The sequence below is a fragment of the Perca fluviatilis genome, chromosome 9 (genome assembly GCF_010015445.1).
Source record: "Perca fluviatilis chromosome 9, GENO_Pfluv_1.0, whole genome shotgun sequence".
Lineage (NCBI taxonomy): Eukaryota > Metazoa > Chordata > Actinopteri > Perciformes > Percidae > Perca > Perca fluviatilis.
The window spans coordinates 3,854,828-3,873,543 of record NC_053120.1 but is presented as its reverse complement, the minus strand read 5'-3'; the positions used below and the strand labels follow the sequence as shown (position 1 = coordinate 3,873,543).

General features: G+C 39.5%; 2 protein-coding genes across 3 annotated transcripts in view; both read left to right on the top strand.

Moving 5' to 3' along the window:
- The window catches only part of LOC120565877 (GTPase IMAP family member 8-like), a 32,549-nt gene extending 25,742 nt beyond the window's left edge, over positions 1-6,807 (top strand). For both annotated transcript variants that reach the window (XM_039811963.1, XM_039811961.1), the window contains one exon: positions 4,094-6,807. In XM_039811963.1, the coding sequence (XP_039667897.1) occupies positions 4,094-5,286 (1,193 nt within the window). In that variant the 3' untranslated portion in view covers positions 5,287-6,807. The remainder of the gene's footprint in view (positions 1-4,093) is intronic.
- The window catches only part of LOC120565600 (GTPase IMAP family member 4-like), a 54,835-nt gene that overhangs the window by 23,353 nt on the left and 12,766 nt on the right, over positions 1-18,716 (top strand). The window lies entirely within an intron of this gene.

Here is an 18,716-nt window from a genome sequence, read left to right as displayed (position 1 = left end):
AGTTTAGCACAAGATTTTAACTAGTTTTATTAAACCAATTTCCTCTTTTTCAACTATTCTCACTACTTCAACTTCTTCTTAAGGATTTAGGCTATTCATCCAGTTTAGCTTTAGCAATTCAGCTATTCAGCATTCCCACGCATTTTCTGCAGGAAATGCATTTTCTAGTTTATTAATATTGATTGATTTCGATATTAATCGATCCAACACCAAAGATTATTTTGTACCTTAAAATAACCCTCATGCCCTCCTTACAAAAACGTACTCTCGACACCTTCGAGGCAAAAATGTCCACGCACACAAAAACTGTTATTAAATCATCATATATCAATATTTTTTTCTGCTTTTTTTCATAAATCACTTAAACAACTTGTAACCTAATCAAAACTACCAAACATTCAATCATTTTCAGGATTTTAACCCTTTAAATGCCAGTTTATGTATTTGAAGTATTTCATTTTTTATTACAAAAAACACAAAAAAACTTTTTTTTTTCCATATAATGAATAATATCTAGATTTGGCTTTGGTGGGGATTAGAGGCTTGGATATGTCAAAGATAAGCAACAAAATTAATTTGATTGCATTAGTATTTTTTACATAGTTCCAGATACTCCCTTTCGACACCTTCGAGGCAAAAATGTACATGTCCAAAGAACTGTTATTAAATCATCATATATCAATATTTGTTTCTGCTTTTTTTTCATAAATCACTTAAACAACTTCTAAATTGCTCAAAACTACCAAACATTTAATCATTTTCTGGATTTTAACCCTTTAAATGCCAGTTTTAAATCTTTGAAGTAACAATTATTTATGAAAAACCCAACAAAACATTAATTATTTTCCATAAAATAAATCATAGGGGAATGGGACTTTGGTGTTGATTAGAGGCTTGGATATGTCAAAGATAAGCAAAAAAACTGATTTGATTGCATTAGTATTTTTTATGTAGTTCCAGATACTCCCTTTGGACACCTTCGAGGCAAAAATGGCCCCATTGACTTCCATTATAACCACATGTTTTGATCTCACTGCATTTACAGTATAAAACCATGCATTCTGTAATATCAGCATTTCATTTGGAAGAAAACTAGTCATATTTGACATTTTTACAGTATTTCACCAGATTCAACCATTTTGCCCTTGTAGGCCGATGCATGAAATTATAGTTATATTATGGAGCTCTGTGTGTGTGTGTGTGTGTGTGTTTGTGTGTGTGTGTGTGTGTGTGTGTGTGTGTGAGTTTGCGTGAACCTGTAAGCAAGCAATGATCACTTTAGGGCTGAAAAAAGGCATCTTTCGAAGGATGCATTTCATGTGTCTTTGAAGACGTGCTTGAATAAAAACATTGTCTCCTGCATGTGCTGTAAACTGGCACCATTTCAAATGGTTTGTGGGACATGGTGGCCCTGAAGACTGGTCTCCCACTATGGACATCCCACAGGCTCCTGGGTGGATTCCCCTTTGGACCGGTACACACCAGCCAAGTGTGAAGTCCCTGTACCTCTCTTGAGCACCCTTAAGCACTCCACACCTCCCTACTGGTTTTGAACCCCCCCGCGTCCGTTTGCATTTCCTGAATCAGCTGGATCAAGTCAGGAGTGAAGAAAACATCGACAGAGGATGCTACATCATGGATTCTTGATATGGCATATCTCGTGGGCTATCATGCGTCGGTGCTTGAATGTTGCGCTCCAAGCGGCCTCAGTATTAGATGGAGACCAGACTTGCCAATTCTTCACTGTCCATTCAATGTTAGGATGGACAGGATCTTCAGTGCCCTCTCACTTTCAGAGAGAAGGGTTAGAGGCACTCACAGAGTTGGAGGACACCAGTGACCATTTTGTCAGACTCCAGAAACTTGTGTCATCTTCAGATGAGTCCTGCAGTTGGCTGGAAGATAAAGGCTCCTTCTCTTTGCTCCAGGTCTTTCTCCTTCTCTAGAGCCAGGTGCATGAACACACTAATGGTTGTTTTGTTTTACAACAAATGCAGGAGGGACAATGTTTTTATTCAAGCACGTCTTCAAAGACACATGAAATGCATCCTTCAAAGAAGCCTTTTTTCACCCAGATTTACACAAACTCTCTCACAACACAGCCACATGCATGCACCCCCCCCCCCACACCCCCACACACACACACACACACACACACACACACACACACACACACACACACACACACACACACACACACCCCCCACAAAAAGGGCTCCATAATATAACTGGCAAAAGTAAGGTGCGCTTTTTTCACCACTAAAATTATCATTGTTTGTTTACAGATTTACACAAACTCTCTCTCACACACAGACATGCATGCATGCACACGCGCATACATACACACACACACACACGCATACATACACACACACACACTTCCAAATGAAATGCTGACATTACAGAATGCATGGTTTTATACTGTAAAGGCAGTGAGATCAAAACATGTGGTTATAATGGAAGTCAATGGGGCCATTTTTGCCTCGAAGTTGTCCAGAGGGAGTATCTGGAATTACATAAAAAATACTAATGCAATCAAATCAGTTTTGTTGCTTATCTTTGACATATGCAAGCCTCTAATCACCACCAAAGCCCCATCTACATATTATTCATTATATGGGAAAAAAAATCATTTTTTGTGTTTTTTTTTATAAATAATGACATACTTCAAATACATAAACTGGCATTTAAAGGGTTAAAATCCTGAAAATGATTGAATGTTTGGTGGTTTTGATTAGGTAAGAAGTTGTTTAAGTGATTTATGAAAAAATCAGAAAAAAATATTGATATATGATGATTTAATAACAGTTTTTGTGTGCATGGACATTTTTGCCTCGAAGGTGTCCAGAGGGTACAAAATGAATCATTTAAGTATAAAAGACATGTAAGAGTAAAAAACACTGGATTTAAAAAATTTGACTGAAAAGGATTCCTACAAAATGTCATGCCATAAGAAGTAACACAGCAAAAATGATCACAAAATGAAAAAAAAAACTTGAGAAAAATATACAAAAATGACCGAAGAGGGCATGAGGGATAATGGTTCCAAAATCGTTTCAGTGGATCATCAACTCATAACAGGGTGAACAGCACTTCTGCATTCGCTTTGCGTCTCTCTATCGGCTATAACCGCACTATACAAGTTTGCCAGATCGGGTAGCGAATCTGTAGTTCAAATGAGAGATAAGAATGATGGTAATGGTAACAGTAATGGACAATACCGCTTCCAACCTGTAGGGGGGCAGAAGAGGAAAATTGCTATAGGGCCTACTGTAAAGGTGCTGGTTGACAAGTAGCTAATGCTAATGCTTGGTCTATAACTTTAGCAAATTCTTGGTGGGTAAGATTATGACATCGTTCAACACGCTGTTATTTTTAGTATGATTGTTTGGACCACGGTTAACAACTCTGGGCTAACCCACGAATTCATCAGTAACGCAGTGTTTCCAACACATAGACTAATTTGTGGCGGTGCGCCACAGAATCGACACCGCCCGCCACATATTGCTTTTCGTTATTCTTTTATTTTAAACGCTATTTAAAACATGCAGCGTATTCGTTCGGTTACATTTACTTTTAGGACTAAAGGGGACCTGGTTTACAGTCTGTACCCCTCAGATTTTGAACTCCTTTGCTGAAGAAGGCTGAAGAATCAGTGTCATCTTTTAAATTACTTTGCCCCTCCCCCCTAATCCGACCCACAGGAGTGTTTACTGTCCTCATATCTAAACCAGAAAAGGTAATGGTGGCTGTTTTAAACATGTTGTTAACGGTAAAGTTAAGTTTAAAAAAACTTGCTGTTTACTGTGATCTCCAAACGGGACATGAACAGTGGTCCCCTGCGTTTGTTTGACCTATCCATGTCCACTCCTGCCCACCCTTATTGGATTTTCTGGGTCTAAATCCCTTCCTGCTTTGCTCTCGTCATAACTACGTGTACATACATACAATACATATACTACAGCCAATACAGGGCCCTGGTGACATATGAGGGTTGTATTTCAGGGGAGAAAAGTCTCCCATTGACACTGACAAAACTTACAAATGCTTAAATGGTAACTTCTAATTTTATATTCATCATCCTTGAAAACAGAAGCTATTCTACAAAATGATGAGGAGCTGAGGATTGTGATGGTGGGGAAGACTGGAATTGAGAAGAGTGCCACAGGAAACACCATTCTTGGGTGTACCTGCTTTGAATCAAAGTTCAGCGCCAAGTCTATGACTGATGAGTGCTCTAAGGCCTATGCTGAAGTGGATGGACAAAAGGTTTCTGTTATTGACACCCCAGGTCTCTCTGACACCAGGTTGGCCCAGGATAAAACACATGAAGACATCAGCCAGTGCATCTCCTATTCTTCACCTGGACCCCATATCTTCTTGGTTGTCGTCGTGCTGGGCAGATTCACAGAAGAGGAAAAGCAAACAGTGCAGAAGATCCAAGAAATGTTTGGCCAAGATGCAGACAAATACAGCATGGTTCTCTTTACTTATGGTGACCTTCTTAAAAACACCACTATTGAGGAGTTCATGAAGGAGAGCCCAGACATGCAGGAACTTGTGGCCAGGTGCAATGGTCAGTACCATGTCTTTAATAATGATCTGGAGAATCGCTCACAGGTCACCGAGCTTCTTAAGAAGATCAGAACCATAGTCCAGAAGAACGGAGGAAGCCACTACACCAATGAACTGTACCAAGAGGCAGAAAGGGCAATCGAAGAGGAGAAAAAACGCATCCTGAAAGAGAAAGAGGAGCAAATACGCAAAGAGAAAGAACAACTGGAGAAGAAATTACGAGTCGAATATGAAGAAATAATCAAAAACATTACTGAGAAATTCCAGGCTGAAATTGAGGAAGAGAGAAGAGACAGAAAAAGGGTAGAACATGATATTATTGTTTTGAAGAGGGAAAGTGAGAGGAAAATGAAGGAGATGGAGATGGCAAGGGATAGGGACAGGACAAAAATGGAGCAGATGTTGAAGAAGAACGAAGCATTAAACAGCACAATGGAGAAGCTACAGATAGATTTGGAAAAGAGAACGCTGGATATAGAGAAGGAGTGGGTAGAGAAAAAAGAGGAGAGGAAAGAATGGGAGAAGAGAAGGGAGGAGGAAAGGAAGGAGATGGAAAAGAAAAAAGAGGAGGAAGAGCAGCAGAAGATGATTCAACAAATAAAGGCAGAGCATGAAAGAGTTCTCGAAGAGCAAATTAAACAGTTGGAGGAAAAGTATGACAGAATGGCCAGAAAGAAAGCAGAAAATAAAAACAAGTGTAGGATTTTATAACAAGGCGGGGAGTGTAAATTATAAACTGTGTTTTGAACCGTGGTTGATCCAGACTAGCATTAATCACAACGTTAAACGGCTCGGGCTGTTCTAGTGTTAAAAATACAGACTTTTATATTAGTATTACTATACATGCATTGGTTCACATTTAATCACCAAGGCTGAACATTTGAGTATGATTTAACTAAACTGTACAGTAACTGAAACAACTTCATACACATCCAGGCTTATCTTTCTTTCTCTGATTTGAGAGTACAATCATAAATGGATGTGTTTTGAATGTATAAAGCCATATAAAGATGTGTAGCACCAGGAAAGCATTGGTATTTATGTGTGGGTGTTTGTGGTTACTCATTGCCCTGAAAATCAGCTGATAACTTTCTCAAAATCTGGTGAAGCCAGGTGATGGCATATCTTTACATTATTGATGCCTTAGTCCAAGTTGCATACATTTTTTTCAAAGCATCAAGGTTGCCCTTGTGTGCAAACACACTTTAAATGATAACTAAGACAGTAAATGTTCCAAAAAAGATCAACTGATTTCTTTGCACTGCTATGACCATTTTTAATAATGTGAAGACGTGCACTGTAAGAAATGTTTGATTATAGGGTTAACCCTTTCATTTCATTGCTTTGTTTAGCATATTTGTATGGATAACTCTAGAATATGTGTTGCTACCTGGGTGTTGGCCAGTCCTCATTGTCTCGCCTGCAGCTGGTACAAAATGCTGCAGCGAGACTTCTGACTGGCACAAGGAAAACAGAAAGCATCACACCGATTCTAGCATCCCTGCATTGGCTACCTATTGAATACAGGATTGATTTTAAGATTCTTTTAATTGTTTTTAAAGCCAAACATGGTCATGATCTGCAGTATATATCAGAATTATATATCTACTCCAGTTCCAGGCCTCCTTAGATCCTTGAATCAATTGTTTTTAACTTTTCCTCGGTCGAGGTTAGTGGGTAAGGGAGATCGTGCCTTTTCTGTGGAAGCTTCAAAGCTTTGTAATAATCTTCCACTTTGTCTCAGATGTCCCCCCTCCACTGATAGATTAAAACACATCTCAAGACATATTTGTTTTCAATGGCCTTTCTTAGAGGTTTTTAGCATTTTAATATATTTTTTTATTCAATTATTTTAAAATGCTTTTATTTTTATATGTTGTACTGCATTGTCTTGCTTTTATAGCAGTTTTATTTTATTTGTGCTATTTTATGACTTATTTTGATTTTATTTTACTTGGTGTGTTGTGATCTTCAATTTCTACAGCACTTTGGTCAACTCTGGTTGTTTTAAATGTGGTATATAAATAAACTTGACTTGACTTGCTTCCTGTTTTTTAAATCATATAGCCCAGTCAGACTTGCAAAGTCAAACCTATTTCAGAGGATATGACAGTCCATTTTCATGGCACATTCATTTTGTAATCTGCCCAGGTCTGCGTCTGTCCATGTCCATCCCAAAATGTCTCACCAACATGCCTATAAAACGTATACAGGGGCTTTCAAACATATTACTCAAAGGTATGTATCTGATTTTTATTCAATAACAGAGGTCCGTAATGATTGGCATTAACAAAATATTGAATTAACTATCTTATAACGTTTAAACAACAACATTTAAGTTGAGTGCTCGGTTGTCCTGGTCAATCTTTGTACCAATAAGGGTACCCAGTTGTACCTTTCCAGGAGGGATAAGAAAACAAATTAGAGGCTGAAAGTGAGTTGGAAAGGGGCAAGGAAAAGGAAAAGAAAGGGAAGGAGACTGTAGAAATATATTGGGTTCAGAATAAGAATGTGCTGTAGCCTGGGATGGCCTCGCTGTTTCCTCCTGTCTGGCACGTGTAAGATAAGACGGGTTCAAATTTAGTGGAGCAAAAGTGCTCCTCATTTGTTTAATAAACAATTGGAACAGAATGCACCTAATAAAATCTCTTAAAGGAACAGACAATCTCTAGCGGCACTAACCTCTATCTTTTCGGAGACAGAAAGTCTGAGGGATATCCAACCAAATGGCGCGCCCACACGCAATGGCGAGAGGGAGGAACCTGAAGATGAATAAAAGAAAGGGAAAGAGGAAGGTCCGGTGTCAGACCCGGAAAGACTTTGTTGGTGGTTAGGGAGAGAAAGTCCGCAGGAGCGGCGCTGATCCATATGCATATGAAAGATCTGTTTGCAATATCATTTTACTAAAGATTGTTATAGTTTAACTGAACGAATCCTGAGTATTCATTTCTTGGTCTGCCTTTCAACGAACACAATAAGAAAGGGGAAACTTTGAGAAGTGACCGGTGGTTCTTAAAAGACTCTGGCTTTTTGAGCAAGAGTAGAATCGGTCGCTTTTTTTCCTACAGGACTAAGAGAGAAGAGAAAATAAAGAGGGAGAAGGAAGGGGAAAGAAAGAAAGAGTTGATGAAGAAACATGAGACGATTTTAGAGGAACAGCAAAAGGAACACAAGCTGGATAAAAAAAAAAAATCATGAATTATTAATTATTTTATTATGAATTTATATATTACAAACATGTTTATATATGCTGGAGCTGCTCCTGACAGCAGATAAGCGGACAATGGATGGAAGATGGATGGATGGATGTTTATATATGAATTTGCATATACAAATTTGTAGTGATATATAGAGTTTTTGTTTGTTTGATGTTTTTTGTAAAACTGTAGAAATTATTGGGTGTTTAAGACAACCACAAACTAATTAATTATCATTAGATTCTACATTTTTTTGTATAATGCTGTTCTTTCAATAAAAAAATCTATCGTCTTTATCGAAGGCTGGTGACTTTAAATGATTGTTATTGTGTCCAAAATATGAAGATAATGGGACCCATTTTCTCCATTCTGGTGCCCAACAGACTCCTCATCTGAGTCTGGGTCTGACTGACGCCGGGTTTAGACGGGAAGCCAAAACTAAAGTTGCAGATCGCTAGCTCGCGGAGCTTTGCAAGCGGACTACCTGCACAGCGAGGCTTCGTGAGACAGCTGCCTGGGCGAGGAGGCTGCCCAGGCTCCGGATGTAGTAACCGAACAAGTCTCAACATAGCGTGAGCAGCTGCGGTGGGCGGGCCAATCACAACATTTAAAAACTGTGAAATATAACAGCAGGATATCAAATTAAAAAGTGCATCATGGTATTAGGGTAGCCTGCTGCTAATCAAATACAGTCTGATATTATCATTTAGCTGTAGACTGACAACCAACAGGAACGTTAATCTTTTCCTCTGTCCCAGTTAACTCGTTATTTTAACCTAGCTTGTTAACTTTGTATACTAGCTAGTGCCGTTTTATTAATTAAACAGTGTTTCATTTTGAAATAATTCTGTTTGCTTTCATTTCAGGTCACTTGTCTACCCGTCTTTGTCTGCTTTCGGCCATGTGTGATTACCCTCCCGCCCCTTATGTGTCTCACCTGTGTGTAATCATCGTCACCTTTTCCCCCTGTATATATACTCACCGTGTTCACTTACCTGTTACCAGATTGTTGACGAACCTTGTGTAACTCACTCTCCAGCGTTTTTCCTAGTTTGTATTTCCCAGTGTTTCCTAGACCTTTTGCCTGTATCCGGACGACGATTTTGCCTGCCAATTTTGTACTTTTGCGTGATTGTTCTTTGAAAAGTAAATTTATCTTACCTGTTCCTCTTGAGTCCTGAGTTGTGGATTTGAATCCGCTATTGTACCCTGACAACATACAGTAGCTGAATGAATTGCAATACTTACAAATGGCTGCATGATATTTCGTATCATCGTCCACATCGCGATGTGCAAATCCACGATAATCACATCGCAGGACGTTGCAATGTTGACGCTAAAACTTTTTTGCTGCTTGTTTCGAAATCAAACTTTCGCCGTTCTCCTTTAACATGATTGTTACCGCCGACCCCTTCTCCCTTAATATGAACCGTAGAGCGTGATAATATGTAACGTGTGGCTTGTATTGTTGTGGCAGGAAGTGAGGCTCTTCGTGTAGAAAGTAAGCGCAGCTACGCTGCGCGAGCAGTCAATGACGCATACTTGTGTCAGTCAGCCAAGCGTATTTAAAGTGATGGTTTGAGTAATTTCACCCTAGGGTCCTTTGCACCATGGCCTCGAGCCAAACACCCCCAGAAGCTTTTTCACCTGGGTCTAACATTGGGCGAGTTAAGCGTAGGCGCGTTAGCCGCTGAATAACTTAGCGCGGGGGCTAATGGACCACATTTGTATCTCGCAAATGACCCCACTAATAATGTCGAGCAATGATACCAAAGGTCTACACTAGTATATATAGGTTATGCACTCCGCAAACGTATGGATTGGAAAGTTTGTAAGTACCCCCAGAAGTTTATGTAAATAACACTTGCCTGCTGGCTTCTGCTCTCTGCTGTTGTTGCTGCGCGGGGCGAGGGCTTAGGGGCGTCTACAAATTACAACACCGAAAAGAGATGCAACAAAATATATTTTTAATTTAACTTATTTTTTAAAGTAAGTGCTGTAATATAACTAGCAGGAGACAAGTACTATTTGAGGTAAGTTTGGAGACATTACCTTATTTAATCATTAAATTAATACATATTTTTGTTGTATCTCTTTTCGGTTGGAGTAATTTGTAGACAGCCCTAAGCACTCGTCTAACTGCAGGTAGCAGCAGCAGCAAGACAGAAGAGAGCAGAAGCAAGTGTTCATAAACTTCTGGTGTACTTACAAACTTTCCAATCCATCGTTTTATGGAGTGCATAACCTATTTGTACTAGTGTAGACCTTTGGTATCATTTCGGGCATTATTAGTGGGGTCATTTACGAGATACAAACGTGGGTCCATTAGCCCCTGCGCTAAGCTATTCAGCGGCTAACGCTACTCTACGCTAACTCGCCCAATGTTAGACCCAGGTGAAAAAAGCTTCTGGGGGGGTGTTTGGCTCGAGTTCATGGTGCAAAGGACCCTAGGGTAAATTACTCCGAACCATCACTTTAACCATCTAATGTCCTTCTCCAAAATCACTTCAGAAGATTAGTCACAGTGCTTACTTGCTTTTATGTTTGTAAAGCATTAAAGTTCAACAAAGAATGGTTCACATAAGAAAATATAATTTTTCATTTTTATTTTCTATGTAGATGCACTCCCCTACAAAATCACCCCAGTAGTCGAGAATGGTTTAATATTTCTAAATAGAGCTATTTATGTCATCTTGTAAAAATTACAGCATTTTTTCATATCGCAGGGAAAAAAATATCGCAATGTCAGTTTTTTTCCAATATCGTGCAGGCCTAACACATATATTATATATACTGACCTTTGACCTCCTTACCTTTGGATTTAGGAACCCACTTCATTCTGTCTTTGCCGAGTTATGGATAATAGCATCACCATCATTTAAAAAATGAATAAATTCTTCAATTAGCCTACTAATATCTGCAAATATCTGGAACAGATTCAAACTTAGACATCCCACCAAAGTGATTTCATTTCACATGGTTTTGGTATAAAAACCTAAAATAATTTAAAAACATCAAACACTAAACATGTGACTTCTTGGTATCTTTCTTACTTGTTACAAGAAATAAATACACAAGATTCTTTATCTTAAATACAATGAAATATTTGGTCATGTTGATGGTTAAAAGTGGGATATGTCAAGAATAGGCTAACTATCCTAGTAATTGTAAAGTGATAACTAAAATAATACTACTAATGACATGCGTCCGCCACAACCATAGAAATGAAACTGAAAAATTCCCTATTAGGATTTAGAAAGCTAGCTAATTAGCTAGCTACCTAGCTATTAGACAAGCTGATGAGTTATCTAATGTTATTGATGACTTACCAAGAGAAATATGAAGCAATTCAATCCAGCATCTTCAATTCCTCTTCAACAGCAAGGAAACAGAGATAGCCAACAAAAAATTTGCATGTGCTTCCTGAGTACTCCACGTTTGTTTGTTACAGCTGCATAACCTCTCCACAGTGAGTCTGTGACTTGCCGCAAATCAAAATATGAAAGTCTCCATTGACATTTCATTAAATGCTTATGTAAAGAGTTACGAGATGACCAGTGACCATAAAACATTTGATTCGGCCAAAAATGGGTTGTTTGGAATGGACAGGTTTGGAATCTCTTTTTTCGGCTAGAAGGACATTTTTCAAATATAAAAAGTCCATGGTTGTTTAAAAAAATCAGAATAAAAATAGTTATAACCGACCTTGCTTGCAGTTTGAGGTGTCCTGGCAGCAGTTTTACAGGCGTCTCTTTTAAATTGGTGGCCATTGGGGAAATCCTTTTTGGGCTGCAGGGCCTGAGCTCTCTTCCTGGAGGCCTAGAGAAAATTTATTAAAGGATTTTTACTTCCAGAACCACACTGTTGAGCTCTATAACAAAATGGAGGATGCAAAATACTCTTGCAGATTTTGCGAACTGCATAAAGAATAAAATCACAACATTAACAGTGAAAATAACTTTTGGTAGCAGAATATCAAATAGAAGAGTAAATCATTGTATGTTGTTATATACCTGGTGCCAATACAATCTGATATTTATGATTTAAGTTAGACAGAAATACAACCAACAGAAATGTTAAACTGTTATTTTTATTTTTGTGACTCAGCTAACCCTTGCTATTTCACCTAGCTTGCTAACTCAGATGCTTGTATTAGTTAATTATTAACTCAACACAGTTCATCCACAGGAAAACAGTGTGTATAAAACCTACATATCTGAATGAATTGCAAAACTTGCAATGATTCAAACAGTATTTAAAAATTTTATAAAACCAAATATTGTTTATATTGGAAAAAAAGATTTGGATTTTCATAAAGTAGCGTTGAGTTGTTTTCAACACAGGCCACAGGTTTGTTTTTGTGTTTGTATTTTTGTTTTGTATTGTCTTGTTGTCTGGCTGTCTTATGTGGTGTTCTGTTAAAAAGTAAAATATTAATAAAAAATTGATAAAAAAAAAAAAAGGTTTCTTCTTTTAACTTTAGTCAAACTCATAAACATGGACTGAAAAATGTCTACCTTGGTGGACAATAAATATGTATTCTATTCTATTCTATTGTGCACTTAAGAAGCCAACAATAGTTTACAGAAACATCTTCTGATGCACAACCTTGGACACATCATCAGTGTTGTTTCCAGGAGTCACTGGATGTTTCTGGTCTTGCAACAGACACCCTCGTCCTGGCAACCCGACCGAGGCTGATCAGACCCCGGCCTGTCTACTGATGCTTTTTCTGCTGCCTCCACGTTGTTGCCTATGGCTCTTCTTTGGCTAGCACCTGTCATACCCAGCATGCCGTAGGCCTTGCTCAGGGAGTGACTGGCAAATCCCCTACTGCCCACCTCTACTGGCATACACCTGGTCCTCCATCCGTTCCTCCGACAATCCTCCACCAGTTCTTGATATTTCTCCCTCTTTCTCTTTTGCACCTCCTCCATCCTTTCCTCCCAGGGCACTGTCAGCTCTAACAGGATTAGTTGTTTTGTGGCCTCGGAGACCAAGATGATGTCAGGTCTCAATTTGGACTGGGTGATGTATGTTGGGATTTTCAGCTGCCTTTCCAGGTCGACTGTCATTGCCCAGTCTCGGGCCGTGGAGAGCAAACCTACAGAGCAGTTTTTCGGTGTCTTCCCTGGCTTTTGTCCTTCCCTGATAAAGTGAATGGCATTGGCTGTAGTTTGGGTGTATCGGCTGTCCTGGATCGCCTTGCTGATTGCCTTGGCAAATTTGTCATTCCTAGGATGGTGAAGGCATTAGCCGCCCTACCCCTGTCTCTGATTGACTAGTACTCGTTCCCTTCATTGGTTGGATTGGTTAGTGTTGGGGTACGAATACCAGGGTAAGCCAATCAGAGGCAGAGTTGTGGTGCTTTACTGCCCTCTGCTGATCGATCAATACAATTTAGACTGTTTTTTTTTTTTTTTAAAGAGAGAACATTCAGCTCATGGTGACATTCATCATTTCAAGACAAAAACTGTGTAGTTGTATTCAGATATTGTACTAACAGTGTATAAATACTCTGTTATAGTATACAGTACAGGCCAAAAGTTTGGACACACCTCATTCAATGTGTTTCCTTTTTATTTTCATGACTATTTACATTGTAGATTCTCACTGAAGGCATCAAAACTATGAAAGAACACATATAGAATTATGTACTTAACAAAAAAGTGTGAAATAACTGAAAACATGTCTTATATTTTAGATTCTTCAAAGTAGCCACCCTTTGCTTTTTAATTAATAAGGGGAAAAAATCCACTAATTAACCCTGACAAAGCACACCTGTGAAGTGAAAACCATTTCAGGTGACTACCTCATGAAGCTCATTGAGAGAACACCAAGGGTTTGCAGAGTTATCAAAAAAAGCAAAGGGTGGCTACTTCGAAGAATCTAAAATATAAGACATGTTTTCAGTTATTTCACACTTTTTTGTTAAGTACATAATTCTATATGTGTTCATTCATAGTTTTGATACCTTCAGTGAGAATCTGCAATGTAAATAGTCATGAAAATAAAGAAACCCATTGAATGAGAAGCTGTGTCCAAACTAGGGCTGTCAACGAATATTCTAAATTCGAATATATATTCGAATAGTTTTAAAAAAACGAATTTCGAAAGGTGAAAATTAATATTCGAATTAAAAAAAAAAAAAAAAACGCTCGCGGTAGCAGAGGCTGTCTGGCTGTCTGCTTTGCTAGCGCGCCTGAAAGCCGTTACATACTGGACGCAGCCCAGCTGGAGCAAAGAAATGTGACATGAGATCGCCGTGGCTATTTATACCTGCGCTGGTGGTCGCGACACTAGCTGCAGTCTTCTCCTGAACAGCGGTGGCGCTAATGAGCAAATGCTACCGACGCTGCCCTTTACGGACTAGAAGAAGAAGAAAAAGGTAAACAGCGGCAGAAGTGGCAGCAGCATTGCCGTCAATGCTTCGATTTGATTCACTGACTTATGTCAGTACCCGATCCGTTCCACCAGCACAATCCGTTCTGCGCATGTGCAAGATGACACGTATGCCATGACGTAGGCGCAGATGATAATGCTGCGTTAATGCCACCACCACCTCGGAATAACGGCACCGCTTCCACCTGCACGATCCATTCTGCGCATGCGCAGCATGTTCCCACGCTAGCCTCCAGCTAACGTTAGTTAGCTAATAGCTAATTCGGCGGACCGCTAGGTGATTATAGCGGTCTGCCGTTAGCCTCCACCGGGAAGCTAACGTTAGTTTAGCTAACGGTTAATTTGGCTAACCGCTAGCTGATTGTAGCGGTCTGCCGTTAGCCTCCACAGTTAAGCTAACGTTAGTTTAGCTAACAGCTAATTCGGCTAACCGCTAGCTGAGACAGCATGTAAACTTTAAAAGACCCTCAAAATAAAACTTGAAAATAAACGTTAACATATATAACAGCTGTTACGTCAGTTCTACTTTACTTGTGCTCATTTAAAATCCAATCACTCAACACTTGTCTTTATTGTTATTACTGTAAAGTCTTAATTTAGCTGTAGCCTGCTTTTCAACGTAAGCGGGGGGCGGTGCCCGTTATTCCGAGGTGGCATGAACGCAGCATTATCATCTGCGCCTACGTCATGGCATACGTGTCATCTTGCACATGCGCAGAACGGATTGTGCCGGTGGAACGGATCGGGTACTGACAACCTACTTCGTCGGATCGAGCCTTTCATTCACCATAAAAGAGCTCATCTTAACCCGGTAAGTTTACCAGAGAGACCTGCAGTCGCTCTGAGGAGTCCTGTTGTCGGCGAACTCAAAAAAAGAGCCGTGCGCGACGTCGGCTCGGCCGGATATTGCATAATTTTGACCAGATGTTCGAATAGTTCGAATATTCGTTGTTATTTAAGAGGGAATATTCAAACCTAATTTTTAAGCAATTTTGACAGCCTTAGTCCAAACTTTTGGCCTGTACTGTAAGTCATGCATTGAATGTGTTCCTTCAGTAAACATATGTAAGTATAATCAGTAAAAAAGTAGTTACTGCATTGGAAGTGTCCCTTCAGTAAAAATCTGTAAGTATAATCAGTAAAATGAAGTTAGAAAACCAAAAGCTAAGTATGTCCCATTGCTGTCCACTAGGTGACTGTCTTGTACCATTCAGGTGTTTGGTGACCACAAAAGGAATAAGAAGATAAGATTGAGCCTTTCTCCTGTTAGGTGATACCCACAAAGGGGTCTCCAGCTACCAGTCAACACTCCATACTTGGTCAAGCACAGGGAGTTGAACCAGCAACCCTTTGATACACAAGCCAAGTTCCAATAGACTGAGCTACTGCCATCCCTAGTATCACCACTGTTGTTTAGTGTTTTGTGTTTCTAAAAAAAAAAAAGACCTGAACATGCTAGTATAATGTGAATTGAATTAATAACATGAAATGCTTGCAGGACACTAATTCATATTTCTAAGAGTTGAAGTTTAGTTTGAATTTGATTGTTTTGAATATGGCTAATTTACAAAGTAAGGTTCCGAGTATTCAGTGCTAGATACAGAAAACACTCCTGAATGTAAATTCAGTGGGGACTTTAAAAAAAAGAAAATTAACAATTTAATTTGAATGCATTGTGAAACAATTAAGGATTTGGCATTTAGGGTGTGAATATGTTGACAAAATGCAAATGTTATATACAGTAGCTCCAAAGAAGAGTCGGAGCAATTGGATAAAGAATACTATGTGTATATCTCCCAGTGCTAAAACAACACCTTGAAGCAACTATGGGGGAAATTTAAGGTTGAAATACTGTTCAACCAATTATTCAATGACAATTGTACACCTGTTCTATGTTGACAATATGTATGTTTATGTCGTTGCCTGTTATGACTGTAAAGACACTGTAGTGCGGAAACGGTCTGTGATTAAGTGGCCTAACTGGAACTTGCAACATCTTTGGAAGGTGTATTGTTTTATTGTTAGCATTATCTTGATGTATGATAGTAGACCCAGGATTTTGATGTTGATGTGCTCTCCTGCTTTGGCATAATCATTGTTCCTTTATTCAGGTCAGTGGCATGTTGCAGGTGAACATGTTTTAAATTTAAGAATTTCTTCAGCTTTTCAGTTTTGATCTTGAGTAATCTCATTTGTCAAAGCATTTTTTCTGGCCTAGCCTGTAAAGCCCAGTTGAGACCAAAGACTTGCGATGAGTAGAGTTGAAATACACCAGTCTGCAACAGTCTGAAACCTGCCAGTTTATACCAATGTGACGAGGTGGTATATTATCTGCATAGCAACGAGTGTCTGTTCTTCCGTTCTAACTTGTAACTTTTCAGGCAGGACAGCAGTAGTAGGATACTTGCTACAGTTACATTTTTTGATAGTGATATAACTGCAAAAAACTTCATTTCTTTGATTACCAGTTTGTTCTAACGCAGCTCCCTCTCTTAATGGTCCAATGTGTAGGAATTTATCCCATCTAGTGTTGAGATCATATATCGTAATCAACTCTCTCGCACCACACAGTTCAAAGTAGGTATTACAGCTATGGTAGCTACTTCACGCTTCAAAAAGCCGGTCTCTTGCTCTTTTCAATATCCTTTTTCTGGGCGAAGAAGGAGACTACTGTTCCTGAAATTTGGATTTTGAATACGTGTGGTCCTCCATGTTTCCTTCTTCAAACGTGCCGGGGCCGGGAAGGTACGATACCCATTAGCACCACCTGTGAGTTTATCATGTGATAGAGAAAACGCAAAAGGTGGAGCAGTATGTCCTGCATGTCCCTTACAGGCTAACGACTTCAAGATGGCGCATGAATCGTCTACCACAGTTCATGCGAATGCAAATGATAAATTTCAAGCCAAAAGGAATACTTGGAATTGATGGATAGATGATGGATATATAGATACTTTAGTCATTCCCGAAGGAAATTTTAGACGGTGATGGTAAAGATTCATGAAAAAGGTTTTGTGAACGGGAAACAGATTTTGATAATGAACAACCAAACACATTACACACTGGACCTTTAAATGACTCTTTAGCTCACTCAACCACATACGATGCACAAGGGCACTCATTAAGCTCCCTCTAAAATGCTGACATGTTGACCAGTTGACATCGTTCTAAAATGGTTTCTTCTTGTCACAAATCTTTGGTCTGAACTGGGCTTAAAGTTACAGCAGCTGATATAATCACCATTAAAATTTAATTTCTTTGAATTTACAGATAACGTTGTGTGGTGCAATATAGCCCCCAACCTTGTTGTCTACATTGTTTGTTATGACTGTCATGACTGCTGTCTGTGACCTTTAATTTGTATCTGAAAATTAACGTGAAAGATTAACTTAAAGCAATAAGCTTCTATTACCTTACTGGAAATGAAGTATCAAATTGCATAAAGCAATGACCATATCTGTGTGAGGACATTTCTGTAGTTAATCATTGTTGTTTTATATTCAACAGTAATAATAAAGCATAACTCCAGGTTAGGTAAAACACTATTAATCAGAATCAGAAAAGCTTTATTGGCAAGTAAATTTTTTACATATACAAGGAATTTGTTTTGGTGTCGTAGGTGCATGTCACACATCATCTAAAATAAGTTAAAAAAACAGGTTAGAACAGACAATATAAGTATAAATATATAATGTGTATATATACACACGCAGGATGTAATAAAATAAGAGTATTATCTAACAATTAAGATAAAAGAGCAGATTAAGTACAGTGGCATGTAGAGCCAGAGGTGGGTGTGGAGAGAGTCAGGGTGGTTTCCGGGCCTTGTTAATAAGGCTAGTGGCGGAGGGGAAAAAGCTGTCCTTGTGACGTGAGGTTTTGGTCCTGATGGACCTCAGCCCCCTGCCAGAGGGGAGGGGCTCAAAGAGTTTGTGTCCGGGGTGGGAGGGGTCAGCCACAATCTTTCCAGCACGCTTCAAAGTCCTGGTGGCGTAAAGGTCCTGGAGCGGCAGCAGATTGCAGCCAATCACCTTCTCAGCTGACCGAATGACACGCTGCAGTCTGCCCTTGTCCTTGGCAGTGGCAGCAGCGTACCAGATGGTGATGGAGGATATGAGGATGGACTCAATGATGGCTGTGTAGAACTGCACCATCATTGTCATTGGCAGGTTGAATTTCTTCAGCTGCCGCAGGAAGTACATCCTCTGTTGTGCTTTCTTGACAAGGGAGCTGATGTTCAGCTCCCACTTGAGGTCCTGGGAGATTGTAGTTCCCAGGAAGCGGAAAGACTCCACAATGTTAATTGTGGAGTCACTGAGTGGGCAGGTGGGGCTGAATTCTTCCTGAAGTCCACAACCATCTCCACTGTCTTTAGAGCGTTGAGCTTTAGGTTGTTTTGCTTGCACCACTTCACCAGGTGGTCAGCCTCCAACATGTAGGCGGACTCGTCACCATCAAAGATGAGTCCGATGAGGGAGGTGTCGTCCGCGAACTTCAGAAGCTTGACCGACTGGTGACTGGAGGTGCAACTGTTGGTGTACA